An 11731-nucleotide genomic window follows, 5' to 3' on the forward strand; every position below is an offset into this window, starting at 1 on the left:
AAGAAATGCTAAAGGGAATCTTGTAAAAATAAGAAATAAAATAAAAAAGGAGAAGAAGGAACGCAGGCAAAAAAGATAAAAGTGGCTACAAACAAGTACCTAGCAATAACTTTAAATGTAAATGGACTAAATACTCAAATCAAAAGACATAGAGTGGCTGAATGGATAAGAGAACATGACCCATGTATTTGCTCTCTACAAGATATCCACCTCAGAACAAGAGACTCACACAGACTGAAAGTGAAGGGATAGAAAATGGAAATGAAAAAAAAAAAAAGCTGGGGTAGCAATACTTATATCTGAAAAAACAGACCTCAAAGTGAAGGCCATTAAAAGAGATATGGAAGGCCACTTCATAATACTAATGGGATCAACACAAAAAGAGGACATAACTCTGGTAAACATATATGCACCCAATACAAAAAAAAGGATATCCCATTAGATTATCAAATGATTTCTCAACAGAAACATATCAGGCCAGAAAAGAATGGACGGAAATTTACAAAGTGATGCAAAGCAAGGGACTGAACCCAAGAATACTCTATCCAGAAAGGCAATCATTCAAAATTGAAGGGGAAATAAGGAGCTTCACAGACAAAAAATGGCTAAGGGAGTTTATCACTACCAAGCCAGCAATCCAAGAAATGCTAAAGAGACTGGTGTAAAAAGAACAAATAGAAAGGTAAGAAGGAAAACAGACACAAAAAATAAAAATGGCTACAAAACAGTACCTATCAATAATAACTTTAAAAGTAAATGGACTAAATGCTCCAATCAAAAGACATAGAGTGGCTTAATGGATAAAAAAACATGACCCATATATATGTTGTTTACAAGAGATGCAACTCAGAAAAAGAGATTCACACAGCCTGAAAGTGAGGGGATGGAAAAATATCTTTCAGGCAAATGGAAATGAAAAAAAAAGCTGGGGTAGCAATACTTATATCAGACAAAATAGACCTCAAAGTGAAGGCCATAACAAGAGAAAAGAAAGGCCACTTCATAAATACTAAAGGGATCGATAAAAAAGGAGGATATAACCCTGAAAAACATATGTGCACCCAATGCCAGGGCACCCAAATACATAAAAAAAACTCCTGGAAGATATTAAGAGAGAGATCAACAAGAATACAATCATAGTAGGAGATTTTAATGCACCACTGACATCACTGGATAAATCCTCTAGACAAAAAATCAGCAAAGAAACAGCAATCCTAAATGACTCACTAGATCAGATGGACTTAATTGACATCTTCAGAACATTTCACCCCAAAGCCACAGAATATACGTTCTTCTCAAGTGCTCATGGGACATCTTCAAAAATAGACCACATATTGGGTCACAAACAAAGTCTCCCCAAATTCAAGAAGATTGAAATCATACCAAGCATCTTCTCAGACCACAAGGGCATAATATTAGAAATAAACTACAATAAAAACAACCCAAAATACTCAAACACTTGGAAGCTGAATAGCATGTTATTAAATATTGATTGGGTTACCAATGACATCAAAGAAGAAATTAAAAACATCCTGGAAACTAATGACAATGAAAACACAACAATCCAAAACCTATGGGACACAATGAAAGCAGTCCTGAGAGGGAAGTTTATAGCTCTACAGGCCTACCTCAAAAAACAAGAAAAAATGGTAGTAAATCATCTAAATCTACAGCTCAAAGAATTAGAAAGAGAGCAACAAGAAAAGCCCAGAGTGAGCAGAAGGAAGGAGATAATAAAGATTAGAGCAGAAATAAATGACATAGAGACCAAAAAAACAATACAGAAAATCAATGAAACCAAGAGCTGGTTCTTTGAAAGGATAAACAAGATCGACAAACCTCTAGCCAGGCTCACCAAAAAGCAAAGAGAGAGGACCCAAATAAACCAAATCAGAAATGATAGAGGCGAAATAACAACAGACCCCACAGAAATACAAATGATTGTTAAAAAATACTATGAACAACTCTACTCCAACAAACTAGACAACCTGGAGGAAATGGACATATTTCTAGAAAAATACAACATTCCAAAACTTAATCAGGAAGAATCTAAAAATCTCAACAGGCCAATAACTATGGAAGAAATTGAAGCAGTCATCAGAAAGCTTCCAGCAAACAAAAGCCCAGGACCAGACGGCTTCACAGGGGAGTTTTACCAAACATTCAAGGAAGAACTAAAACCTATCCTCCTCAGACTACTACAAAAAATCCAAGAGGAAGGAACACTTCCAAGCTCATTCTATGAAGCCAGCATCACCCTAATACCAAAACCAGGTAAAGACAACACAATGAAAGAGAATTACAGGCCAATATCCCTCATGAACATAGATGCCAAAATCCTCAACAAAATCTTAGCAAATCGGATCCAGCAGTACATCAGAAAGATCATACACCATGACCAAGTAGGATTTATCCCAGGGATGCAAGGATGGTACAATATCCGCAAATCAATAAACGTGATACATCACATAAACAAATTGAAGGAAAAAAACCACATAGTCATATCAATTGATGCAGAAAAAGCATTTGACAAAATTCAACACCCATTTTTGATAAAAACTCTCAGCAAGGTGGGAATAGAAGGATCATACCTCAACATAATAAAAGCCATATATGACAAACCCACAGCCAACATCATACTCAATGGACAAAAACTAACACCATTTCCCCTAAAAACAGGAACAAGACAGGGATGCCCACTCTCACCACTCCTGTTCGACATAGTACTGGAAGTATTAGCCATTGCAATTAGACAAGAAGAAGAAATAAAAGGCATCCAAATTGGAAAAGAGGAAGTAAAACTGTCCTTATTTGCAGATGACATGATATTATACATACAAAACCCTAGAGACTCCATCAAAAAGCTACTAGACTTAATACATGAATTTGGCAATGTAGCAGGATACAAAATTAACCCCAAGAAATCTGAGGCATTTCTATACACCAATAGTGAACTTTCAGAAAGAGAGATTATAAAAACAATCCCATTTACCATCGCACCAAAAAAATTAAGATACCTAGGAATAAACTTAACTAAAGAGGTAAAAGACCTCTACTCAGAAAACTACAGGACGTTGAAAAAAGAGATAGAGGAAGACATAAAGAGATGGAAGAACATACCATGTTCTTGGATTGGTAGAATCAACATCATTAAAATGTCCATACTGCCCAAAGCAATCTATAAATTCAACGCACTTCCCATTAAAATACCAACGGCATATTTCACAGACCTAGAACGAACTCTCCAAAAATTCATCTGGAACAAAAAACGACCCCGAATAGCTGCAGCGATCCTGAGAAAGAACAAAGTAGGTGGGATCTCAATACCAGATATCAAGCTGTATTACAAAGCCACTGTTCTCAAAACTGCCTGGTACTGGCACAAGAACAGACATATAGATCAATGGAATAGAATAGAGAGCCCAGAAATCAGCCCCAACCAATACGCTCAATTAATATTTGACAAAGGAGGCAAGAACATACAATGGAGTCAAGACAGTCTCTTCAATAAATGGTGCTGGGAAAATTGGACAGATACATGCAAAAAAATGGAACTAGACCACCAACTTACACCATACACAAGAATAAACTCAAAATGGATAAAATACTTAAGTGCAATACATGAAACCATAAAAGCCCTAGATGAAACTATAGGCACCCCAATCCCAGACATCTCTTGTAGCAATATGTTTGCTAATACATCTCCTAGGACAATGGTCAGCAAACTGCGGCGCGTGAGCCACATGCAGCTCTTTGGCCCCTTGAGTATGGCTCTTCCACGAAATACCATGTTCGGGTGCACACATACAGTGAGATTGAAACTTCGTGGCCCATGCGCAGAAGTCGGTATTTTGTGGAAGAGCCACACTCAAGGGGACAAAGAGCTGCATGTGGCTCGCAAGCTGCAGTTTGCCAACCACTGTCCTAGGACAATGGAAAATAAGGAGAAAATAAACAAATGGGACTATATCAAAATACAAAGCTTCTGCATGGCAAAAAAACCATCACCAAAATAGCAAGAGAGCCCACTGCATGGAAGAACACATTTGCCAATGATACAGCTGATAAGGGGTTAATATCCAAAATATATAGAGAACCCATACAACTTAACAAAAGGAAGATAAACAATCCAATTAAATTCGGCAAAGGATCTATAAATAGACACCTTTCAAAAGAGGACATTCAGAAAGCCAAGAGACATATGAAAACATGCTCAAAGTCACTAATCATCCGAGAGATGCAAATCAAAACAACAATGAGGTACCATCTCACACCTGTCAGAATGGCTATCATCAACAAATCAACAAACGACAAGTGCTGGAGAGGATGTGGAGAAAAAGGAACACTTGTGCACTGCTGGTGGGAATGAACGCAGACTGCTGCAGCCATTGTGGAAAACAGTATGGAGTGTCCTCAAAAAATTAAAAATGGAACTTCCATTTGACCCAGTGATCCCACTTCTAGGAAAATCTATATATATAAAAGCCTAAGCGACCATTGTAACCAAACGGATGACTGAACAGGCTGTGTAGGGCGACCAGGCCAGCAGGGGGATTAATGAGGGGCAACAAAATGACCTAGCAGCAGGCTGCATGGGGCGACCAGGTGGCAGGGGTGTTAGTGAGGGGCGACCAAATGACTGAGCAGCAGGATGAGTGGGGCAGCCAGGCCAGCATGGGGGTTAGTGAGGGGCAACCAAACAACTGAGCAGCAGGCTGCTTGGGGCGACCAGGTCTGCGGGGTGGGGGGCAGCTGGGGACAACCAGGCTGGCAGGGAGGAGCAGTGAGGGGCGACCAGACCAGCAAGGGGGCCAGTGAGGGGTGACCAGGCCAGCGGGGGGTGGGGGGGCAGTTAGGAGCAACCAGGCCAGTGGGGGGAGCAGTTAGGGTGACTAGGCCAGAAGGGGTGGGCAGTTGAGGGTGACCAGGCCAGCAGGGGGGCAGTTAGGGGCAATCAGGCAGACAGGCAGGTGAGCAGTTAGGAGCCAGTGGTCCTGGATTGTGAGAGAAATGTTCGAATGCTGGTTTAGGCCTGATCGCCAGGATCGGGCCTAAACCAGTACTTGGACATCCCCGGAGGGTTCCCAGATTTGAGAGGGTGCAGGCTGGGCTGAGGGGAACCCCCCCCCCATGCACGAATTTCTTTCACTGGGCCTCTAGTATCCTAAGAAAACCAAAATACTCATCAGAAAGAATATATGCACCCCTATGTTCATAGCAGTGCAATCCTATATAACAAAAGGCTAATATGCAAATTGTCCCCTCGGGCGGGAGTTTGACCCACTAGACAGGGGTGGGCAAACTTTTTGACTGGAGGGCCACAATGGGTTCTTAAACTGGACCGGAGGGCCAGAACAAAAGCATGGATGGCGTGTTTGTGTGAACTAATATAAATTCAAAGGAAACATCATTACATAAAAGGGTACGGTCTTTTTTTTTTTTTTAGTTTTATTCATTTCAAACGGGCCGGATCCGGCCCGCGGGCCGTAGTTTGCCCACGGCTGCACTAGGAGCTTGACCCTTCACTATGACATGTGCTGACCACCAGGGGGCAGCGCAGAACAAAGGAAGGCCCCGGCTGGCATTCGGCAGTCGCTAGGGACCCTATCCAAGCATGATTTTCGTTCACTGGGTCTCTAGTTTACAATAATTAAGATTTGGAAACAGCCTAAGTGCCCATCAGCAGATGAGTGGATAAAAATCTTTGGTATATTTACACCAAGCATGTCAAACTCACAGCCCGCTGGCTGCATGCCTCGTTTATTTGTGCCCTGTTAGCCTTTGAGTTTGACATGCTTGATTTACACAATGGAATATGACATGGCTGTATGAAAGAAAGAACTCTTACCATATGCAATGGCATGGATTGACTTGGAGAGTATTATGCTAAGCGAAATAAACCAGTCAGAGATAGAAAAGTAAAAAAGCTGATGAACAAAAACAGACCCAGACACATAGAAACATGGAACGAACTGTTGAACCTCAGAAGGAAGGTAGGGGAGGGTGGGAGATCAACCAATGAACTTATGCATAACCCGTGGACACAGACCATGAGGTGGTGAGGGCCTGGGGGGCGGGGCGGAGGCACACTGGTAGAGGTCAATGGTGGAAAAAGAGGACTTATGTAATACTTTCAATAATAAAGATAAGAAATAAAGAGAAAGAATGAATGTAGTCTAAAAACCCAACAGCCTCCACTGTGTTGTGCTCTATGATCTCATAAATTTTCCCAGCATTTTTGTGAGGTAAGCACCATTGTCACTCCTTTTACAGACGGCTAAACCGAGGCACACAGCAGTGAAGAATGTGTCTATTATCATACAGTTAACAAAAGACATAGCTGCTTTTGTTTTTATCTGTAAAGGTAGGCATAGCTACTTTTTTTTTTAATCTGTAAAGGTGGGCGCTCTTTTAAACACACACACACACACACACACACACACACACACACAATCACAGTAATATTATCACATCTCGCACATTAACAGTGATTTCTGAATAAGTGTCCTGGCTGGGGTTGCATACACAGCTGTCAAAGTGCAAAACCAGGACTTCGGTCCTGGCTCAAAGGCCACCCTACCTCTTAGTGCCAGTGGGACAGGCACAGGCACACTTGTCCTCACTCAGACCTGGGGGCTGCACCTGGAACCAGGTCCTGGCACCCTGTATGCCACAGGAATGACTCTGGTGACTCCAAACTTCATGGACAGGGAGATGGAAGATGAGTAGTCATTCTTACCTTGACACATGTTCTCAGTAGCATTACTGAACTTTGTTGCCCCAGAAACAAGCCTGTATCCTGGTTTGCATGTGCAGTAGTAGCTCCCCACCGTATTATGGCAGTCTGCGTCTTTTCCACAGGCATTCACTGCTCCACGTTGTTCACATTCGTCAACGTCTGCAACAAAACGGGATAAAGGGTCACCTCCCAAAGCCATGAGTGCCCTCAGGGCAGAGAGCCTGGTCCCATACCTAGCATGGAGCCTGATGGTCAATCAGTGTCTTTTAGGAAATAATTAGACTCTCAGGGATTATTGCTGTGGCTGGGCTGTGACTGGAGCAAGCCATTCCTGAAACCCACCAAATTGTCTCTGCTCTGCTCAGCTTTCTGTCTGTCACCTGGATTTAGATACAGGAGCAAGTGCTGAAGTGGTGGGTGGGTGGAAGCTCTGCATACCCCTCCACAGTCCTGGAAGGGTAAACTGAGGCACAGATTCCAGACTCCTAGAGACCCAGCTCATCTCTCTCTACAAAGCAATGTTTACTCACTTCTCATTTTCCACCTTCATATCTTTTTCTTTCTCTTTTCTCTGTCCTTCATGATGGTCTGAGAACAAAGGCTGAGGCCACCATCCACCATTCTGTCTCCATGTAGCCCTCCACCACCCCAAGCCTCTGTACCTTCACAAGTCTCCCACGGGTGGATGATGGTCTCCCCAGCTGGAGACTTGAATCCCGGATTGCATTGACAGGAAATGGCAGCGCCACATATGGAGTTTGAAGGACACAACAGCTTACAGGCAGAGGCTGTGGGATGGAGACCATGGTCAGAAGATGAGGGCTGAGCCAGAGGCTGGGGAGGGGTGTTTGGAGGAGCAATCTTGAGCTTCCTCTGCAACAGGCCTTTCTCTGCCTGGGCTGAGAGGTGAGGTGGGGGATGGGACTCTGGTTGTGGACTGAGTTACTCCCAGCAGACTCACCCCTGGTGTTCTGGGGTCCATCTTCCAACAGAGTCAGCAAGACACACAGCGCTGGAACAGAGAGATAGAGGGTCAGGGGGACACAGAACAGGGAATGGAGGTCTAAGGGTGACACATCTGAGGCAAGGGCCTGCTCACCCCTCCCAGGCTCGGGCTCTGTCCATTACTCAAGGAGAGAGTGGGCAGGTGGCACCTCGCTGGCCTCCAATGCCCATGGCCAGAGGGTCTGCACCCATCGTCTGAGGGTGGCTTTCAGGAACTTAAGGATGGGGAGGGGCCCGAACCTGGCAGGTTTCTTGGCTTCTGCTGACCTGTGGGCAGCAGTTCAGGAAACATACTGGAGCCAATTGGCCTTGGTTCTATTCCCAGACCTTGGTCAGGTGCCTCATTTCCCCAGTTTCCCCTTTTGTAGAATGGGGATGAAGAGGGAGTCCATTTCCTAGAGTGTGAGAGTTAAGCAGACAAGTACTGCCTGGTGTGTCAAAGTGCTTACTGTCATCATTTCTTTATGTAAAAATGAAGGGGTTGGGCCAGGAGTCCTTTCAGATCTCCCAAATCTAAGGTGCTCCGGCCCACACCCTTCCTCAGGGACACAGGTGCAAGCACACTGCACCCACATCTGTCCACCACAACGACCAGCTTGGGACCCAGTGGTGACATTTCACACCCTGGCTCCCTGCACACAGGAAGATGCTGGGGGCTCATGTTAGGGGTGGAGCTACACAGGCTCCCCAATCCTGCACTTCCTGCTGCTTAGGGCACCCCATCCCAGGGCATGTCCTGGGGTTCTTCTTAAGTCAGCAGGGGGCCTAGAGATGAGGACCAGTTCATCAGAGGGACAGACAAGGAGACAAAGATGGAGAGAAAATAAAGAGGAGGCAGAGAGAGATAGAGAGAGAGAGAGAGAGAGAGAGAGAGAGAGAGAGAGAGAGAGAAGGCACTAGAGACTTGGAGGAGAAAGAGGGAGACAGAGATGAGGGAAAATGAAGGGATGAGAGAGAGACAGAAGACACAGAAATGGAGAGAAACAGAGAGGCAGAGTTAAGAAGACAGTGATCTAGAGAGATGGACAGAGAAATAGGGAACTCCTAGAAAGAGAGAGATAATGATGCCAGAGAGACATGGTGAGATAGAGAGATGGAGAGCCAGATAGAGAAACAGAGAAGGGAATGGGAGGGCGAGAGTGAGCGCGGGCACCTGGGCAGCAGGTGGGGTATGGAGAGGGCTTGAGGGATCCATCCAGTCTCTGCAGATCTAGAGATGCTGTGGGGGCATCCCAGACCCAGATATCCAGGGAGGCCAGATAGGGGGCAGCAGGTGGAGGGATGGGGGCCAGGGAGGCAGGGCAGGAGTGAGTCACTTCCTGGGCAAATGAAGAGATAACTCATGGCTCCCAAGGAGGGGCTCCCAGTCACCCATGGAGGGGCTCCAGTAGCGCATAGAAGGGCTCCCAGGGGAATTTTGGGGTTGGTCATTGTGAGCACAACTAAGGAGCTGTGGAGGGTACAGACTGGAGGGTCTCCTGCGCACTCAGTCCCAATGTTCAAACTTGATGCCCTCAGGCCAGCAGAGGGCAAAGACCCTCACACCCTCCCCAAGGCCTCGAAGATGCGGTGAACAGGCTAGAACTCCTGTCTTCCTCCTCTCTGGCCACAGGGTTTGGTTAGTTCTCCCTTTGGTGGAAACCCACTTCCTCTTTGTAGGACAGACCACAGAATGACCTTCCCTGGCAGGGTGGGTCCTGGGCCAATTCGTCCCCAGCTCCCAAAGCCCCAGTAGCAACATTTATGCTCACAACTGCCCTATGAGACAGAGGCTCTGTTTATGTCCACTCTGCAGATGGACACACTGAGGCTCAGAGCCCCGAGAAAGCTTATGGAGAAACTGGTGAAGAGGGGGCTGGGGAAGATGAAAGTGAGGGGTCAAGTTCCCCAGAGTCTACAGGGAGGGGGTTCTTTGTGCTGAGCTGGGCTTTCCTGCCCCACCACAGAGGCTGCTGGGCCAGACCTCCACCTGGGGCCCAGGAAGTCACCCAAACAGGAGCCTGGAGAGGGGTGGCTGGCCCTGCTCCCAGTCCCATCTGGTTTGCATTCCCCTAGCTGAGCCCTGGGCAGTCAGATTCCTGCCTGGGGCCCCAGTGGCAGGGGTGGGGCAACCATTCTCTCCTTGTTCCTCCTGCTAAGGATGCCCCTCCTGCAGCCCATACCCCAGACCTACCAGTGAAATAATAATAATAGTAACATTAACAACAACAACAACAACAACAACAACAACAACAATGTTACTTAATCCTTACTGTGAACCAGGACTCAACCCTTAACACAAGCCTGTAAAGTGGAGACCAGCCTTGCTCTGCCCCATTTCACAGACGTGGAAAGTGAGGATCAGGAGCTCTGTGACTTGGCCCCTGACACATCGCCGCCTCCAGCTGTGCTCCAAACAGACTCCACAAATTTACAAAAAATCATCTAATTGTAACCATGCAACAGGCGAATTACATGCTATGTCAATTACACCTCACCTTCATAAAGCTATAGAAAACAGCTCGCACCTGGCACCCTGGGCCAGCACAGGGAGCCCCATCACTGTGGCCTGGGGAAGTTCTGATTGGCACCCAAATGTCATTTCTTAACTCTCTTTGTTGCCTGGTTGCCGAGGCAACGGGCTGCCCTGATAACCTGATAACCGTTAGAGCCACTCTGGGTGGGGCGGGAAGGGAGGCAAGGGGGAAGTCACAGCAGAGCTCAGGTTCAACCCACAGCAGCAAAGCCCTTCAATGCACAGCTGAGGCCCAGCTGGGTCTCTGGGAGCAAAAATGGGGAGTCTCCGGGGCATCCTCTGCCGCACAATGGGAGAAGTGTGGGGGTCACCCTGATGTGGAAGGGTCCCCTCTTAGCTCCCTAGCCCCCACTCTGCCATCTGTTAAGAGTGACTTCCTGAGGGGGTCACAGCACTCATTCGCCCCCTCTCTTCCACCTTCTTCAGTTTCCCCTCTTAGGGCGAAGCTTCCAAAGTGGATTTGGAAGGAGCTTGGAGATCCCTCTGGGGTGGGGAACAGACCCTTAGAGCACCCGGGGGTTCCTGCTGGGCATGGGGGTTCCCGGGCACTGCCAGCTGCTCTCCCATGTGCCGCGGCTCCTGCCTAACCATGTGGCTTCCTCCATGTCAGGCCCAGAGCTGCCAGCGGTGCCTCCTATTTGTCCTCGTTGGGGGGTGGGCAGACAAGGAAGCAGAGGCATGAAAGGGGTGCTGCCAGGGGTTCCCTTGCTCCTCCCATAGGGGCCCCCAAATTCTCACCCTGTAGGATGTGAAAGGCGCTGAGGTGGGAGCCTCCCATGGTCTGTGCAGGGTGGTTCCGTGTCACCAGGCTGGGCAGCTGTGCATCCTTCTGTATCCTCCTGGCCCTTATACAGTGTGTGAAGGGGCGGGCACTGCCCCAGGGCGTTGTCTCCACACCCTCCACAGAATCATCTATTATTTTGACCTCTTCACCCCGGCTCCTGTCCCCAGACTCTGTTCCCCTCTGTCAACCGAAGAAACATTCAAGTCTGTATAGAATTTTTATGAGTTTATTTAAGCAAAACTGACAGCAATTGCCTAGAAGCAAAATCCCAACAGATTGAGAAAATTCTCCCAAGAAGGGCAGTTTTGCACATTATTTTATACATTATAATCAAAGGAAGAGGCATAAGGGTGTTATAAGAAATCCACTGGTGGTAGATTAGGGAGGCAGGTGCAGAAATCTCTGGGATTGAATAAAAAGTTAAAGGAACAGACGCAAACTCCTTTACGCAGATGGGTACAAGAGAGGTAAGAGTTCACAATTCACATGGTAACAATAACAGTGAGAGGCTGTGTGATCTCTTGTCTAGGTGGGAGATTGTGCTCCAGAGGGTCTGGAAAAAAGGAAATTACCCTGTCATTTCAAAGGTATGTTATGTAGATGCCAAAAGACAATAGACAAGCTCAGTTAACACCTTTCGTACAGCTCATGAGCTTTCTCGTGTTTCGCGTGCCATCTGTTAAGGACC

At 46.5% G+C, this 11731-nt stretch overlaps 1 protein-coding gene across 1 annotated transcript; it reads right to left on the reverse strand.

The window, feature by feature from the left end:
- Positions 1 to 7255: 7255 nt before the first annotated feature.
- LOC106727545 (CD97 antigen-like) lies at positions 7256 to 11062 on the reverse strand. The gene is made up of 3 exons (XM_014546431.1): positions 10998 to 11062; positions 7701 to 7751; positions 7256 to 7527 (listed from the first exon to the last, which is right to left on the reverse strand). Exons 1-3 carry the CDS (start codon positions 11035 to 11037, stop codon positions 7286 to 7288), a joined length of 333 nt encoding a protein of 110 aa, XP_014401917.1. The 5' UTR covers positions 11038 to 11062; the 3' UTR covers positions 7256 to 7285.
- Positions 11063 to 11731: the final 669 nt, after the last annotated feature.

This window comes from Myotis brandtii, unplaced genomic scaffold, assembly GCF_000412655.1.
Source record: "Myotis brandtii unplaced genomic scaffold, ASM41265v1 scaffold4461, whole genome shotgun sequence".
In the NCBI taxonomy this organism is placed as follows: domain Eukaryota; kingdom Metazoa; phylum Chordata; class Mammalia; order Chiroptera; family Vespertilionidae; genus Myotis; species Myotis brandtii.